The sequence below is a fragment of the Trematomus bernacchii genome, unplaced genomic scaffold (genome assembly GCF_902827165.1).
Source record: "Trematomus bernacchii unplaced genomic scaffold, fTreBer1.1, whole genome shotgun sequence".
NCBI lineage: Eukaryota > Metazoa > Chordata > Actinopteri > Perciformes > Nototheniidae > Trematomus > Trematomus bernacchii.
Genome location: NW_022987727.1, coordinates 2,075,490 through 2,093,469, shown reverse-complemented (window position 1 = coordinate 2,093,469; position 17,980 = coordinate 2,075,490). Strand labels below are relative to the sequence as shown.

At 44.9% G+C, this 17,980-nt stretch overlaps 1 protein-coding gene across 5 annotated transcripts in view; it reads left to right on the top strand.

The window, feature by feature from the left end:
• rarga (retinoic acid receptor gamma a) overlaps window positions 1-17,236 on the top strand; it is a 42,882-nt gene extending 25,646 nt beyond the window's left edge. For 3 of the 5 annotated variants that reach the window (XM_034144554.1, XM_034144553.1, XM_034144556.1), the window contains 7 exons: window positions 11,122-11,270; window positions 11,660-11,801; window positions 12,759-12,946; window positions 13,369-13,545; window positions 13,819-14,023; window positions 14,211-14,369; window positions 14,531-17,236. In XM_034144554.1, the coding sequence (XP_034000445.1) occupies window positions 11,122-11,270; window positions 11,660-11,801; window positions 12,759-12,946; window positions 13,369-13,545; window positions 13,819-14,023; window positions 14,211-14,369; window positions 14,531-14,892 (1,382 nt within the window). In that variant the 3' untranslated portion in view covers window positions 14,893-17,236. The remainder of the gene's footprint in view (window positions 1-11,121; window positions 11,271-11,659; window positions 11,802-12,758; window positions 12,947-13,368; window positions 13,546-13,818; window positions 14,024-14,210; window positions 14,370-14,530) is intronic. The other 2 variants (XM_034144555.1, XM_034144557.1) reach the window with 1 other exon arrangement.
• Window positions 17,237-17,980: the final 744 nt, after the last annotated feature.

The window sequence follows — 17,980 nt, the reverse complement described above, 5'->3', positions numbered from 1 at the left end:
GACGCGCTAACACAAGCATGCACTCTGCACACCAAAATAACCACAGGGTTAATAAATAGTCACCTGGCTCTGGCATGATACTCAACAATGAATTACTGTGGTCAAGCTACGCCTTTTAATGTCTGAAACAATAGTTCAATAGTGTGGGAAAATGTGTGTTGGAGGGGAATTCCGTGAAAGCATGAATGTTTGTAAAATAAATCAAAACGGACACTATTTCTTAAGAAATCTGTGGAAAATGTGTGTGTCCCTAAATCTTCCGCCAAATGAGTACATCCTATTGTCGTGGCAGTAAATCTCCTGTGGTGATAAGTGTCACTGTTGTTGGCCATTAGCCCGGGACAGTCAGAGGACTTGAAAGTGTGTGGTCAGTTTTCCTGTTTTTTTGTTCACCAGTGGGAGACCTCAATGTCAGAGGTTAGTGAGAGGCTACGGCCTGGCCAATGTCAGATCTACACCATGTGTGGCGGCCTTGTCAGCTTCCTGAAAAGGAGACCCTTTCAACCAGCTTTGCTTGTGTAATGCTCTTAAGTGCCTTATACCACGGAGCTGGTACTACATCTGAGCTGCCCTGCGCGTAAGGATAATGGACACTGATTTAGTCATACGTCAATGAGAACTGAATTAGTCAACTGCCAGGGAAGCCATTTCAGAGAGCCTATGCAGGCCGATCCCCCCTCTGTCAATGTTCATTTACGTAGAAGAATGAGGCAATTACGCTTAGCAGTTCTCCAGGGTCAGAAGAAGGAGAAGTGTGTTTTTCTCACCAAAATACACTCTTATTTTCAATCTCTTTGATCACTGTTTGGATATTAATTGTGATGTTGCAAGTGATACATACAAGAGGGTTACATCATACTGAGAGATTGCTAGAGTGATCAATCACTTGGCAATCACACACACACACACAACCACACACACACACACACACACACACACACACACACAGAGGCACACACGCCTCTTTGTTTTCCCTTAATATGCTGTTCAAATGTGAATTGAGGGGCTAATTGAAAATGGGGGTATATCTCGGCAGCAAAGGCAGAGAAGTAAGAGCTTCCTGTGACCGCTGGCACATTCTGGCCCCCGATCATTTTCTCTCTGATGGAAGTCCGCAGTTATTTCATTATAATTACAAAAGATTCAATTAAAAGATTAGAATGCCTGAGGGGGCAGGACTGGGAATAGATAGTGGTATCTTATGTAGGGGGTGGTGTGTGTGTGTGTGTGTGTGTGTGTGTGGTGTGTGTGTGTGTGTGTGTGTGTGTGTGTGTGTGTGTGTGGTGTGTTGTGTGTGTGGGTGGGGTGTGTGTTGTGTGGTGTGTGTGTGTGGTGTGTGTGTGTGTGTGTGTGTGGTGTGTGTGTGTGTGTGTGTGTGTGTGTGTGTGTGTGTGGCCTGTGTGTGTGTGTGTGGTGTGTGTGTGTGGTGTGTGTGTGTGTGTGTGTGTGTGTGTGTGTGTGTTGTGTGTGTGTGTGTGAGTGTGTGTGTGTGTGTGTGTGTGTGTGTTTGTGTGTGTGTTGTGTGTGTGTGTGTGTGTGTGAGAATATGAAGGAGACTTATAGCACCACGGTTGCAGTTCTAATGAGGACTTGTCAGTGCTGTTATATATACATAAACCTTGTTGATCCTTTCAAGATAATGTCAAATGAATGTGCTGAAGTTAAAAGGCTTAAGTAGTCAGCTGGTCCAAGGTCAGTGAGTCGTAATTGATACGACTGAGGGAAGGGCCTTCACTTGTCTCTTAAAACAATTATGCCAATGCAACTAAATGAGCTGTTTGAAAATATGAGAATAACCTTTTCTGTTCTCTAATTCCAAACTGTAATCGAAAACGCACTTCATTAAAGAGTGCAGTTCATGGATGAGAAGCCCCATTTTGTTAAGCTCCTTTCTGGGAAAAGATGCATTGCTCTCTAGGAATTTGTATGCATACATGTGAATGCGAAAGCTGATATGTAAGAATCTTGTTATGTATTTAATTTACCTTTATTTACCCAGATAAAAGCAGGTTACATATATACAATAAATTACAAAACAATGCACATCTGTAGAGAATAAAAAGTGTGTTTGTTTGTGTCTGTGTATACTTTATATCTTAATAATTTAGTTTGCAGTAACTCAGGCAGCATCTTGTTTTACAGGAATATAACTAATAATTAGGTATAATAATTACTACTGATAATAAAAATGGGCAATGAGGACAGGTGTAGTTATTCATACTTGAATTCTGAATATGACTGAATATGAAATGAAAATGAAGTTCATTCTAACCATATAATAGTTGTAAGATATTTACCTTATTACATTACATTATACCTTGGAAAACATTTTCATAGCATGGAGCCATTTTCACTACAGGGACGAGTTGTGCTGCAGTATCACACCTCCCTGCTAACAGATCTGTCTCAGCTCTGCAGTAAGAGCCAAGCCCATTAATAGGCAGTGCCGCCTATAAATAAACAATTTGAATCCCTGCAGTTGCTTAAAGTTATTTCCACAAGCCCCCTTTTCATGCGTGGTTTTGCTTGTACATAAATATGAGCATGTCAGCCTGTGCTTGCGAGTGTGGAGTCTGTATGTGAATTCCTATATGTCAATGTATGTAGTGTTTGCGTGCCTGTTTGGCTGGCGTTGGGCACCCAGACTGCTGTGTCAAATCCAGAGACGGACAATGTGCCAGGCTAGATTCCACAGGCCTGTGTTGGAATCCAGCTCTGCTCTAATAGCAGTTTATAGCCCCTCAGCAGCGTCAGTCACACCACTGTAAATAAAACTCACCTAACACCATGTGGCGGCTGAATCTGTCACCTCAGACTTTCTGTCCATCTTTGAGATTTGTAGTAGGTATTTCACAAGAGTGCTTACGCATTACAAGATGAACCATTTGTTTCATAAGCAAAAAATGGAATTTCTAAGTAAGTCCTTTCACAATAGTTCTCTGGTGACAGGGGTATTGTGGCTGCCCGCCCTAACACCCATGTCTGACTGCTACTATTGTAACTGTTTACTGAGAACAGTTCTTCGCCTGCCAGGCACATTTTCCCTTATACAAAGGCGTGGGCATTTGGCAGGTAGTGTATTTATGTGTGCGCACCTTGGCGTTTGTGTGTGCGTGTTGTACTCGTGCATGCACCTGTGAGAGTTTATCCCACTGGTGAGCACGCAATGTACGGTTGCCCATGTGTGTTTGTGTATCGTATATATAGGAGTGTGTGTATGTCAGCTCAGGGCCATGTGTGAGTTGAGTGTGAAGATAGCAGTTCTGGTACCACCATGTTATTGACTGACGGCTTGGCTCGAGGGTTGCTAGGGGCTGACTGTTATGAGAAGCGGAGGGCTCGGACAGGCAAGCCGGGACTAGAAACCCAGACGAGCCCGACTGTCCTCCCTGTGTGTATGTGTGAATGGGCTGTGTTTACGCAGCCGACAGTGTTTGGCAGGGAGTGGTGGGCGGCTGGTGAAGTGCAGCTATTATCTGGGCTCAGGGGTGGAGAGTGATGGAAGAGAAGTTGTCCGAGGGAGGGGGAGGGGGGCGGACTCCCGCTGGTGTTGTTTTCACTTGGACATTAGTCAAATTCTGCCAATGTGCATGTGTGCAACTGCCATGTCCACTCTTCCTGAAATATGTGCATCAGTTCATTTGTATATACTTCCGTTAATCCATTTGTTTGTGTGTATATTTTGTGATCACTGAAACGGAACAGGTGCAATGTTAGACAGTTTTAAAAGGGAAAACATAAATGTCCATGAAGAACTTCACAGAGGCCCCTGTGTGCATGTGTGTCTGTGTTTGTGTGTGTCTCTGTTTACTCACTGAGCATGTTTACACGCGCACATAAAACCAGGTTATTGGAAAATCAAGTTAAGACAGGAAACAGGAGAAGTTGTTCACATCTTGAAAACCTTACAGCTGGTCAGTTATCAGATTTCAATCTAACCTATGGCCATATTTTTGAACCAAGACTCAGACCACATTTTCTCATTTTACTGTACACCTTTGGAAACGGACTTCTTTATACTGCTTTCTGTTTTCAGCCAGATGTTGTATGTATGTATGTCGGATAAAGGAATAAACAGCTGCAGTAATTACCTTTCTTTTATTCCATAGCTTTGCAATCACAGCGATACTTTCCTGATGCTGACTCTTTGCTGTGGGCACCCTGTTACAAACCTATGTGAACATGGCTATGAAATCAGTTTTCCCTTCACTAGAAATGAAGGAAATTAAATCATCTTTTTGTAAACGAAAATAAATCAGGTTACTTCAGAAAACTCACAATCACCAGGTTACTGAAGTGTGTGTAAACACCCACTTTTTCAATGAATTCTCCCTTACACACAGTATGCATGAAACCAAAGCTCTTTGGGGGCTGCACATTAGCAGATAGTATGTCCCTGTCTTCACCGTAGCATGTCCTGTGATTGAATGAGAGTCAGCTGTAGTCCTCCTGTCAGTAGGCTTGGATTTATCAGCTCCTTCTCCACTGTTTGAGCACCTCACATTTGCCAGAAAAAACTGAGAGAACCAGCCAGACAGCCAGACAGCCAGTTAGACAGGAAGCAATCCGGCTGAGGAGTTGGGGGCTGCTAGGGATGATTTATGCCTTGTTTTGGAATGCTGAATGAATTCAGGGTGCACTTCTGCGTTGGGTTGAATGGGCATTGCTTACTCTCTAAGTGACATATTTGCATCCTCTAACAGGTTATAGTCTAAATGTCAAAATATATGACGTCAATATGACACATTGCTTAATATATATAAATATATATAAATGGAACTTCCAACACATCACGAGACCGACAGAGAAGGAAATGAATCATTCTACGCCCCTAATCTACATTTCTTGTCAGTACCCAGCCTCCTAGAAGCAGGGTTGGGCAACCTGTTAGTGGTCGGTTGCCAGGCAGAAGTGAAAAACTCTGATATGCATCATTGCTCCATCAAACACTAAAAGCAGAAGTTTCTCAGCGCTGGTATGACTGTGAGTTTGTGCCAGTTTAGGGGAATTTGTACCTGTTGAAGGGAGTGTGCCAGTATTGCAGTGTTACAAATATCACCACATCCTTTCGCACTGTGATCATTCAGTTCTCAGGAAGCCACACTCATTTTCTTTGTTGAGCCATCCTATGCTGTCTCTCATAGTGCTGCCTTTGAAGTCAAAATATAAAGGAAAATTGTTGCTGTAAATTCAAAATAGTTACATTGTAACGTTCGACAGCCAAGGAATACAGCAGAGGGAAACGCGTAGTGTCGTGTGTGCAGATGCTTGTGCGTTTACATATTGAGTGGGAATGAACTGTGTGCTACTACTTGTGGGTGTGATTGTTCCTTCCAATAAGAGGTTTGCTTTTTTACGCTCTGGTCTGCGGTGCTTCCCCAATGAGCTGGAGTGAATACTACTGTTGTTGTTTACGTTATCCTCCTTTCCCTTCACTTCCTCTGACAGAGTAAGGCTGCAGCTGGGGCTGGGCTACTTCTACTTTTGTAGGTTTCTATTGTTGTGGGGAGGAAGCAATAGCAATTGAACGAGCGCTAGTGGCCTTGCCAGAGACAGGTGAGAGCTAGGGCTACAGATGGTGAGAGGAAGTCTGGGAGGACGAGAAACAACCTGAGGATCAAAGGACTCAGGGTTTGCCTCGATGACTCTTCTCTCCTCGCCTCGGCTGTCTGCCTGCCTCCGCTCTCTGTCTGCTTCCTCGCCTGCCCGTGAGTTGTTCTGTCTTCCTGACATGATCAATGGCCCAGGCCCTCGCCAGATTGCCAGGTTTTGGGTTCACTCTGCAGTCAGCGGAGGAGAGCTGTGTTTCTCTCTGTCTTCTGGTGGGCAGATGAAGAGTCAGCTGGAGCTCACCACAGGGATGAGGGGGGCACATTTATTCCACAGATCTGCACTTGACTGTCAGATTTTTTTCTGCACTAGCCATAAAAGGGCCACCATTTAAAATCTCTTCATTCCTTTAACTTCCCCTCTCTGTTTAAAACCTCCTTCCTCAGGTTTCTTCCAAGGACATTTGAAGGAAACTTTTTTTTTGTCGGGTTCATGGGGGACAGGCAGCGTGGTGGGCAAGTTTGTGTGTTTGAAGCCAACTTGTGTGTGTCTTGACAGGGTTGTGTGGTGCAGGAAAAGGGGGGTGCTTGCTGCCAAATGTTAGCTTGGCCGACTCCATCAAGAAAATATCAAAAGGCCCTTTATGAGGTGCTGTAAAGAAGAAAGGGTGTTTTGAGAGCGCCACCAGACTGCAAGGGTAATTCCACTTTTTAAAATGTGCCCTGAGGATACAGGCTTATCCCACCTGCTGCCTTTCCTGCTCTGCTCTGTTTGTACGCCTTCTTCGGGGGGGAACTATAGATGAAGAAGTGCGAAGTGTGTGTTGGCAAGAGTTTGTGCGACATGTCACGTTGTGTCACCCTCAAAAGTCCAGAGTTTTCTTCATTAGAACTCGTGGCAGCTATGAACACATGCCAAAATGTTCTACTCAACATATCCCTCAGGTCTGGGATCATATGTTTGCATCATGTGCGTTCACATGTGTCCATCTCTCTCTGTGTTTCATGGCTTTCTGCTGGTTCTGACAGAAAGGTGTCAATTCCTGGAGGGTTGTGTGTGTGTGTGTGTGTGTATGTCTGGTTTCTCACTACTCCTGTGTTTTCACCGGTCAAACCTGAGCAATCTCCTGGTCGGCGGCCAAGTTTTATCATAGACCTTGTTTTAAAGGCAGCTTAGCGGGGCCTCTTTACATGCGTGTGAGTGAATGTGTGTGTGTCTGTAGGAGCCCAGGTAATGAGCTTTCTGACAGCTGTTGAAAGGCGTTGCTACTGCTCAGCACCTTTTAATGAAAGCATCCCCCCTTCTTGTCAACACACACACACACACACACACACACACACACACACACACACACACACACACACACACACACACACACACACACACACACATTCCTCCCTCCTCCCAGCTTTCGACTTCCCCACCATATAAACCATTTCTTTCTCCGTAGTAGGCAGGTTACATTGTGAGTGCTTGTGTAACTCAACACAATGGGGACTTGATAGACCTCCCACCTAAAAGCAGGTGACTCAACTGTGTGCAACAGTGCTTGAACAGAGCAGCAGTATCACTCGTCCTGTGGGGAATTACAGCATACGTAAGAAAGGTGAAGTAGCGAGGGACTTCGAGAAGTGGCCACAAAAGCAGTGACGGAGATCCTCCGGAAAGACTGGTACTGACAAGAGGAAGGAAACGAGCGTGTTGTGTGGGACCTTGTAGCAGAAGCCTCAGAGGAAGACGTGGGCAGAGAAACAGAGAAGGAGAGTGAAACATGCTGGCACTACTGTCAAGGGTGTGGTACTTTCTTTTCCTCTTTCATGTAACCCAGTTCTTCACAGAAAGCTTTCGGTGTGTTGCTGGTCACTCAGTCAGCTCCCTGTAGTGCTGCAGCCTCTGCCACGGGGTAAAGGGCCAAAGGCACCCCCCCAAGGCCCCTCCTAGTGTGCCAGCAAGTCTTCCAGCCCACTGTTCACCATCCTTTCTCAATCTGCTCCCCTTCTGCCCCTGCTTTCTGCCCAGTGCCCACCCCTCTTTTCACAGTGAGGCCTACTGTGTGTCCCTCTCTCACACACTGCCTCCAAGTCTCACACACTCTTTTACTGCTCGGTGCATTTGACAAGAACACGCAAGCTTTACAGGCTGTTTAATGAAGGTAGAGACGCAGACAAAAGGCCCCACATGCCCCTGCTTGCAGTTTAACATGAACAGGAAAAAGAATACGCAGACAGGAAGATATTTTAATGGGGAACAGTAAGGCTCAATATATAAACTACTATGAACAGTCCTGAATTTGCAAATCAAATCGAGGCTTCAGAGAGTGGCCAAGCGGCGCTGGCTGGAGTTACACACACAACATTAACACAGAAGTGTCTCAGCCTTACGTATACTGTACACACACTGTCCTCACACAGCCTGTGCATTCACTGCCACATGTTAAGACTAGACTTCTGGTACAGTGTCCTTCTAAAGATTCAATCACACTCGAGTCACGTAGACAAATTCTGCAGGCCTATTGTGAAAGAATACTTGTTACCCTGCCAGAATGTCATATGCTACTCAGTTAAAAGGAGTGTGTTGCAACACAAAACACGAGCCACATAGTCACGGCCTTTACTCACATACATTAGGAACACTCCCTTTTCCAGTTGAGTGAACAACAGGCAGCTTTAGTCTTTTCTTTTTATAATCTCTTCCTATTCGCTCTTTTTCTCTCCTATTGTACTGTATCTGTTGAACCTAAAGGGACGTCAATTGGCCCAGTTGACCTGACCTAGAATTAAATGTAATTGACCTAGTTGAAGTCACCTTCAGCTTAACAGCTATTTCTGTCGTGTGCAGTAACATTTCAGATCTAATGAGGTTGTGGAGAATGATGTACTGCACATCCCACTCACGCTGAAGCACTTTAGTGTAATGTAGGGGAGGGCAGATTGTTATGTGAGTGTGTTTGCTAGTTTGTAGCCATTGAATAGTATCTGTGTGTATATGACCGGGGGATTAGGCCTGGTCAGTGCAGCTGGGCCACTTGTGCACAGAGAGCATTGAGAGAAGGGGATTAGGGAGTAAACTGATACTGGGCAGGAAACGAACAGTGGCTACTGGTAACCCAACTATCCCTCCTTGTTGCCTCTCTTCTCCTTTTCTCCTCCCCCAACAACAGCAGCCACCCACCTATCCCACTCCTCTCCTCTCATCTGTCCGTCATCGGCTCACAGGCCTTGGCCGGCGGATTGTCATGCAAATGGTGCCCCAGGCCTCGGAGCACTGATAAGGAGGGCCTCTCATTTCACAGGGCTTTGTTTTCTAAACAGTGATGAGCTGAGTTGAGGAGACTAGGGAAAGGGGCTGCCTGAATGGGCCCTCTCACTCTGGCGCCCTGGGGTGCGGGGGATTTGGATGGAGCGGGCTGAAAGAGGCGAGGTCTGGGAGGCGGGTACAGGAGTCATGTTCTCTGGCAGGAACCAGGTTCAACGTGTTGATGGAGCCTGATGTATTTTCTCTCTCACCGCTGTCCGAGTTTTCTTCGGGATGGCCATTCTCTCTTTGGCGAGCTTTCTTCCTCCATTTAGACGGTGTCAGTCAGTGTTCGTTACTTGACGCCACATATGGTTTGTCCTTTTCTAAGGGGTTGTCAGCGCTTGCTCTGGAGCCTCATTTGCCGCTGTTATTATTGCATAAACACAGAGGTTCATGGCACGTTCAGAGGGTTTCTGCTCTCCCACTGACCCTGCTGCTTTGTTACATTCTGGCCAGGAAGATATGAGAACTGCTGTAGAAACATTCAGCGGGTGTAAACTTCAGGTTTCAGATTGATTTGCACATTTGGCTTTGAGATCGCTCCTAAAAAAACTAATGGAAAACATCTTTGCCTCCAGCAAAGTTAGGCTTTCAAAGCAGGAATTTGAATGTGGATTCTGAATAGTTCAATATAAAAATGCATATGAAAAACAGATGTTTGAGCAGCAAACAAGAACAAATGAAAAATGCCGTAGCTGGGCAGTCGCAGCAGCTGTAGAAGGAAATGGCAGTAATGGTCATCTTGGTCTTGAACAAGACTTGCCCTCAAGAGCAACTGTGTCCTCCTCCCCCCCCCCTTTCCCCCTTTGCCCCTTTCTCTGTTTTTTATGAAATTCCTCTTTTTATGCCCCCTATTTTTTCTTCTTCTTCTTTTTGAAGTCTCCCCTCTCTTGTAAAAAGCCAAGCTGGTGGTTTTTGCCTCAGCCTTGGGTGTGAGAGAGGGGAGGAGGAGGGGTGTAGGTTAAGTTTAGGCTAGCCCTCTGTGCTTTCTATTGAAGGTGCTGGGGGGAGGTGGGGGTTGTAAAAGTTAGAATTTTAGAGCCTCCCTGTTTTTTATTTTATGATTGGCTTTTTTTTTACGGGCTGGGAGCTACAGCTGGTGGTGTGAATAGCTGCCCAAGGTGACCGAGTCCCAATAAAGTGTAGGCCAGCCGGGCTGGGGCCTCCAGTCCAGCCATGGGACCGCCTTTATAGGCCGCCTTACGAGCATAGGCCTCTATTAAAACCTGGCAGGGCTGCACTGAGGAATTTAGGGCCAGGAAACAAGAGAAAAATAGGGTTTGTGTGTCAGGGGGTGCTGGGATGCAGAGTTGGGGGGTGAAGTTTGAGGGTAACTAAGGGTGAAAGTTGAAAGAGGTGCTGTTGGGTAAGTGGATGTTCAAGTGTGCAGCGTATGGATTCCATACTTCCCTCGAGCAACATGTGTGTCTGTGAGCTTTTGCAGGCTAGCATGTGTGACCAGGGGTCTGGTCCTATGTGTGTGCTGCAGCTTATGCTTCTCAGGGGAAGTATGGAATCCATACACAGCACACTTAAATGTCCAAAAGAGCCTGTTTGTGTTCCTGTTAGGAATAAAGTGAAGTTTAATGTGCCATAGCAAGCATGTGACTCAAGTTTGCGCTGACATCACAGTTCCAGTTTGATAGGTAGAAGGAGGGCTTTGCACGCATGTGCGTTTGACATTTGTCTACTGTGCGTGCAAGATGTCATCATGAGCTGCCGTCAGTCTGTGGAATGAGGAAGAGCCAGCTTGGACTCTTGGCTGCAGCTCATTCTGTAAGCCGGCCTTATCAGACAAGCTGTCAATCAGGAGCTGCTGCTGTAAAAATCAGTTTTGTCTCTGCTGTCAGGCAGTCATACCTCCTTTGTTTGTCTGTGTTCACACAACACAATAATCTAACCAAACAGTCACCTGAATGCTGCTCCTGGTAATTGCTGCCTGCAAGCAGAAACAGTTGTGTGTTGTTCATACTCTATTCACCGCTTATGTAATCAGTTCTGTCCCACAGAGAGAAAAGCTACAAAAATCTAAATCCATCTCCAGGCAAACTGAACACAACCAATACTCAGCATTTCCTGCTGGCCTCACAACTCAAATGGAAGAATCAAATGCTGTCAGCTGTCATGTCCTGTTTGAATACAGTTGAAAAGTCTCGATTACCCGCATCTGCTACATGTTTTGATATTTGACATTTCTGACTAGCCGTAGGACAATGATTTGTGACAAATCATGTGCTCATGTGCTCCGCTGTCTTTTTTCTTCTTCTCCAACAGCGGTGGAGACCCAGAGCACCAGCTCAGAGGAGATGTTACCCAGTTCTCCATCTCCACCTCCCCCACCTCGTGTCTACAAGCCCTGCTTTGTGTGCCAGGACAAGTCCTCGGGGTACCACTACGGGGTCAGCTCCTGTGAGGGCTGCAAGGTGAGAAGAACCTGCCATAGCATTTTGAGCTCTGCATTGTCTGAATTCATATCATACATTTGGGGGAAAATGCTGGGTTTCAATCACTTTTAGTTACCTGCCTTTTCTTTAAGGTGAGAATAAAGGAGCCTAATAGGCAAGCTACTTCTACAACATGGGTTAGATCGTAGTATGACAAATGGAATCAATAAAGTGAACAGGTCTAATCATAATAACGCAAAGAGTTAAAATGTTGTGCTTTTCTCTTCTTGATTCAAGCTTGTACAAAAAGAGGAAAGAAGATTCATTATGAAAGACAAACTAAATGTCACATCCTACATTTGATGACTTGACTAAAACATGCTTTCTTTGCCCTCTCCCCTTTTGTGTTTCTCTTCCTGGTGCTTCAGGGTTTCTTTCGCCGCAGTATCCAGAAGAACATGGTGTACACCTGCCACCGAGACAAGAACTGTCAGATTAACAAGGTCACTCGCAACCGCTGCCAGTACTGCAGGCTGCAGAAGTGCTTTGAGGTCGGCATGTCCAAGGAAGGTGAGCCCTCCAACACTGGAGTCCTAAAATATACCCACTTCCAAAACATGGATATTTACTCACACAAACAATCACAAGGCAGCCTTCAAATATTTCAGACATAGATCAAGACATAGTATAATATACCAGAATGCCTTGGAGACATTGGCAAACAGTTACAAACATACCACCAAAGTATGGATGTGCCCCAGGGTGAACTTATTGATTTATTAATGTTCAGCGACAGAGACTCTGGGAAACTATGCAGCAGAGAGACGAGAGCAGATGATGAGCCTACCAGGGGTGGTGATCCGGGCGAGGCTGGGCACTGTACCAATCATATGACTAATCACTTTACGAAATATGTTTCACCACAGTACCTCGCCCCTCCGGCCATGCACAGACACTGCTTTCATTGATAAAGACAACCAAGCACAAAACAAGATTTGGGGTTTTGACAAAACTAATGGCGCCAGGATTCATGCAGTGGGTTTAATCCAACACCCACTTTGTGACCTCTTTACTTTGACCTTGTGTGTGTAAGTGGCAGTTTCTTGCCCTTCACAGAGCTCATGGGACATGTATGTGGGTGTAATGTTTGTGTGGGATGTGTGTTAAGACCGGGATCACATTGTGCCTCTGCTATTACTGGATATCCTGAGAGGAAGGAAAGTATGGGAGGAGGAGGGAGAGGAGGGAGCGAATGGAAGACTGGCTCATGTGCACCGGTCAAGTGGATAGAGAGATGGACAAGGAAGAGAACGGGTGATAAGAAAGAGATTGCTAGTGTCCGTCCCATGCTAAAGGAAATATGTTAATACTGTTAAGAGCAAACCTCCGCTGTTTCCGTGTCCTGGTTTCCACTAGCGTGCACAATGTCCTTGACAGTGGTGAAAGACACAGAGCATGAGTGCTGTGGATGTTTTTTCATGTGATCACAGATAGAGAAGAGGAACTTTCTGTAACTGATCTGTGTAGCATCTTGTTTGTCTTTTTTTAAAGCGGTGCGTAATGACAGAAACAAGAAGAAGAAGGATGTGAAGGAGGAGATGGTGCTTCCAGAGAGCTATGAGCTAAGTGGAGAGCTAGAGGAGTTGGTCAATAAAGTCAGCAAAGCTCACCAAGAAACCTTCCCGTCACTTATCCAATTGGGCAAATACCACACCGTAAGTTACACACACACACACACACACACACACACACACACACACACACACACACACACACACACACACACACACACACACACACACACACACACACACACACACGCACACGCACACGCGCACACACACACACACACACAATGTGGCAACATTCTTCATGCTATGACGAGGTCTCCCAGATTGCATGCAAAGACGTACATTTACCGTAGCTTTCCCAACATAGTGGTGGTTTAACTAATTCAGTTCCCCATTAAGCCATCTGTGTGGCCTCTAAATGATTGATGTAACATGTAAATGGCTTTTTTTTTCTCCTTGATTGATGTAAAATGTAAATGTGTTGTGGGGCTCGGACACGCTCATCCTTGATGCAAACAGGGTTGCACACCACCTTTGTACCAACAAACTGTTCTGTGTGTGTTCAGAACTCTAGTTCAGACACCCGTGTCCAGCTGGATCTGGGTTTATGGGACAAGTTCAGTGAGCTCTCCACCAAATGCATCATCAAGATTGTGGAATTCGCCAAACGTTTGCCGGGTTTCACCACCCTCACCATCGCTGACCAGATCACTCTACTGAAGTCGGCCTGCCTGGAAATATTGGTGAGGAGCTATGGTCTTTGTTTTTCCCTTTTGTCCTCTTCACTTCTTACAAATAAACGTACTTGACACATGACGTAATACTGGCCTCTGGTGGTGAAAACGGGTAGTGCAGAATGTAAAACTAAGCCTCCTTATTCTGTGCTGTGTGAGATTAGTTATATAGCTCAAGTACATGTGTTTATCTACTGAAGATATTTGTAGAAAACCTTAAATCAACATTATGTCATATTTTGCTAAATGCTTACATTGTTTTCCCTTTTGTTTTGCTCACAGATGTTGAGAATCTGCACACGCTACACCCCAGAACAGGACACTATGACCTTCTCAGATGGCCTGACTCTGAACCGGACCCAGATGCACAACGCTGGCTTCGGACCTCTCACAGACCTGGTGTTTGCCTTCGCTGGTCAGCTTCTACCCCTGGAGATGGACGACACAGAGACCGGCCTCCTCAGCGCCATCTGCCTCATCTGTGGAGGTACTGCAGCATTCACATACACAGTGGAAATATCAATAAAGAGGAAGTGGGTTTAGTAAATCTGTGTTTCAGCATTCATGTCTCTGATTTGACATGATTTGTGATTTTGTAAAAATGTTCAATTACATTTGTTTTACTAAAATGTACTTTTCTGATAAATATATATTTTTGTTGCCCTCTTGGTTAGACCGTATGGATCTAGAGGAGCCGCAGAAAGTAGATAAGCTGCAAGAGCCTCTACTTGAAGCTCTGAAGATCTACGCCCGGCGCCGTCGCCCCAACAAACTTCACATGTTCCCCCGCATGCTGATGAAGATCACCGACCTCAGGGGCATCAGCACTAAGGGTACGTTTAAAGAGAGTTATTCCTAGAAAGATTAAGGATTCAAACGTAATCATACCACATTCAATCTTTTGGTGTTTCTTTTGTATCCTCTTTGTAGCAGGGGAGCATTGTTTTAAAGACAATATACTTATTATCTACCATCGCCATGCTCTTTGTTTCAGGTGCAGAGAGAGCCATCACTCTGAAGATGGAGATCCCGGGGCCAATGCCTCCTCTGATCAGGGAGATGCTGGAGAACCCAGAGGCTTTTGAAGACCAAACAGAGGACAAAGAGAGCCCGCCCCCCCCTCCTCCACCACCACCACCACCACCTCCACTGCCCGCCCAGGTGAAGCAGGAGGTCGAGGATGAGGACGACAGCTGGGCCACAGAGAACGGCAGCGAGCCATCGCCGGAGGAGGAAGACGAAGACAATGATGACGATGAAGATCGAGACAGGGGCTCGGACAGTGATGGGGAGCCCTGGGGGGTTCTGGATGTCATCGATGGGGCGAGGAAAGGCCTTGTTGGGAGGGCGCAGTGAACCAAGCATTTCATACATATACACATGCACATACAGGTTAAAACACAAACATACATAGACATACAACACGACCTCACCTACTCTCCACCTCAACAAAATGCTGGCCCTCCCCCTCCCCCCTGTCTCTCCTTACTGCACATCACTGTGTCCTCCTCAGCGGAGCACAGCAGAGCCTTATGTGTACAGACACTTCTAACTCAGGCCTCATGGTCCATGACAACTGAACTACAGAAAATAAAGGAAAGGAGAGATGACAGTAAACCATTTGAACTCCTGGCCGAGAGGGAAGTTAACGTGACAATAAGAACAGAATCTCTTTGAGAAAGCTTAACGCCGTTTTTTTCCCACTATTGTTGTTTGTATCTGAATAGGGGAACGGCCAAAACCAGACACCAGAACTGAGCAGTTGATTCCAATGGATTACAACAAGCACATTTCTCAAAAGACAACAAGAGTACAGGGCAAAACCAAATCGAGTATGCTAACCTTTGTTTTTGTGGTTATTGCTTTTGAATATTGTTTTCAGTTTTACTTTTCTTATTTGTTTCAATTTATGAATAAGTCCATACATATCTATATACCATTATATTTTTGCCTTTGTTTGTTATTCGGTTTTTTATATATGAATCCTTTTAGACATTGTTTTCTTTGAAGAGCTTTCCTGAGAAGATATTCTGAAGGAAAGAAGGGTAATCTGAACTGGCTGGGTCTTCCTCATCAGCTACATATGCTTAGCTGGGGCTTTTGGGGGCACTATGGCTCAATGTGGATGTCAATGATAATCAACCCAGAGGACTATTGTTATGTTGCAGTGACTTAATCAGTTTCTGTTATCAGGGAATTGGCATTATTATATTAAGCTCTCATTGTAGCCGACTTGTGCTGTCAATGCTGAAATAATTTTGTGCCAAAGTTAAGAAAAGTCATCTTTTGGAGCATGAGTTTGAGTACTGGCAGGGACACCAGCCTTGATCCAGCAATCCTCACAGCAGCACGCTCATTCAAACATGCACTAACACACCCTGATATCACACACACACACAAGCATACACACACTCCGTTGGCTCTACCCTCAGCTGTAGCAGATGCGCCGACCTGGCATCATCAGAGGTTTACATTAGACCGTATATGTAGCACTTTTGTGATTCAATGAAAGGCACATCCTGTCCACTGAGAGTGAACTGTCTTTGAGCTTACAATATTCCCATTAGCATGTCCAAACTGATGACAACATCAACACACAGAATACTATCAAACTTAGAGCACTCCCCGATGATGTCAATAGAAGAATGCACACTTACAGCACGGAGAAAAAAACATCCAGTAGCAACATCATGCATCAACACAACGATCAAAAACATATGCAAGAAAAAAAAAAGCAGGAATCTTTATGGAAGACATTTTGGAATCAGACTCAGGGCTTTTCAGTAAGGACCAAACCCTAGCTGCTTTCAGCAAGCTAGAAAAAGGCAATATTTATGTGTGTATTCTTGACTCTGTTTTGATCAGCTCAACCCCTCTGCGTGTACATAGAAGGTGACAAGTCTGAGAAACAGCATGGATGCCAGCGTGACTCTCCCAGAGGGGGGCGAATCATCATGGTCATCATCACTGCCCCGCCTGTGCTCGCGCTGGCTTCCATGCAAACAAACTGCCTTCTCATCCCAAAAGCCATTATATCATCTTGTCTTCTTGTGTATATCGTCAACTCTTTTTAAAGAAGCTATGGAGGATTACGAGTTCTCATGTATCCTTTCTTTATTGCCAAAATGTCTCAGTAGGCGATCAGCTGTGGGAGCGTGGCTGCTTTACAGCGCAGAGGGTTTTTTCTGTCTCTCTTTGAAGCAATATGAACATTCTTTCTGTAGCGGTGAGAGGTCCCATTTTCTGAATATGTGCAGGTCTCCTCAGTGTGTGTATGTGTATGTCTGCGTGCGTGCGTGTGTGTGAATGCTTTAACATGTTGTGAGTCATTGTGTGAATGTCTTCACGGTGCTGTCCCACAGAAGATCTTTTGTGATGACCTCATCCCTTCTCTCTCTCTCTTTCTCTCTTTCTCTCTTTCTTTCTCTCTCTCTCTCTCTCTCTCTCTCTCTCTCTCTCTCTCTCTCTCTCTCTCTCTCTCTCTCTCTCTCTCTCTCTCTCTCTCTCTCTCTCTCTCTGCTAACCTGTCATGATGTCAATGATGGTAATTCAGGCAGAACATTGAGATTATGTTGTTTCATGTTTTTTGTTTTTCAACATGGCCAAGGTGTTGTCTACCCTCTGTTTATGTCAACTCTTGTCATACAAAGAAAAGCCATATAAACAGTAAGAGGCACAATAAACTACTTTTGCGAGATTACTGGACTTTGTTAATTACATTTCTCTGCAGAAATATTGGTAACATTGTCTATAAAGACCATATGTATAGTGCATTTTGAGGGTAATCAAAGTGCATTATAACGCATATATAATATTTCATAGCTCATAAACACACAGAGTTTTCTGATGCACGCCTCCGCACATTGAAGCATCCAGATTATGCAACCTTAATCATCACGTTTTATTGTTGGTTGTAAGTAAAGTGTAGTCTATTTTCATGCATTAAAATAATCTATGTTGCATCAGAAGTGACACCAGAATTGTTGCTCATGCAAGGGAACAAATATGAATGCAATCACAGTAAATGAGTAGCTTTGAGTGAGTATTACCATGCAGTACCAGATGTATCAGTAGAGGGAGCTCTTGCACCATGACTGCAGGCAGCTCTGCATGCAGCAGTGTTCACCCTGCATGCAGGATGAAAGCAGGGCCTGATGGGTCACGGAGGGCTGTGGGTGCAGAGGCCAATAAATTACAGCCTGCTGCTGAACAAGGACATCAGATAAAGGTCTGTTCACTCTGCAGTTGGAGGTAAAGAACCTATCGTTTTTCAATTTCCATGTAAATCATTCTGTTTTGATTTATTTATAGAACTGAGAAAAGGTGGACTAATCAGAAAATCCTTACGACACAACAAATGAAAACAAAAAGATCAGATATCATTATTGTATCTCATTTAAAGAAACATGAAAAGGAATGAAAAATAACAAGTAGTCAATTAAAA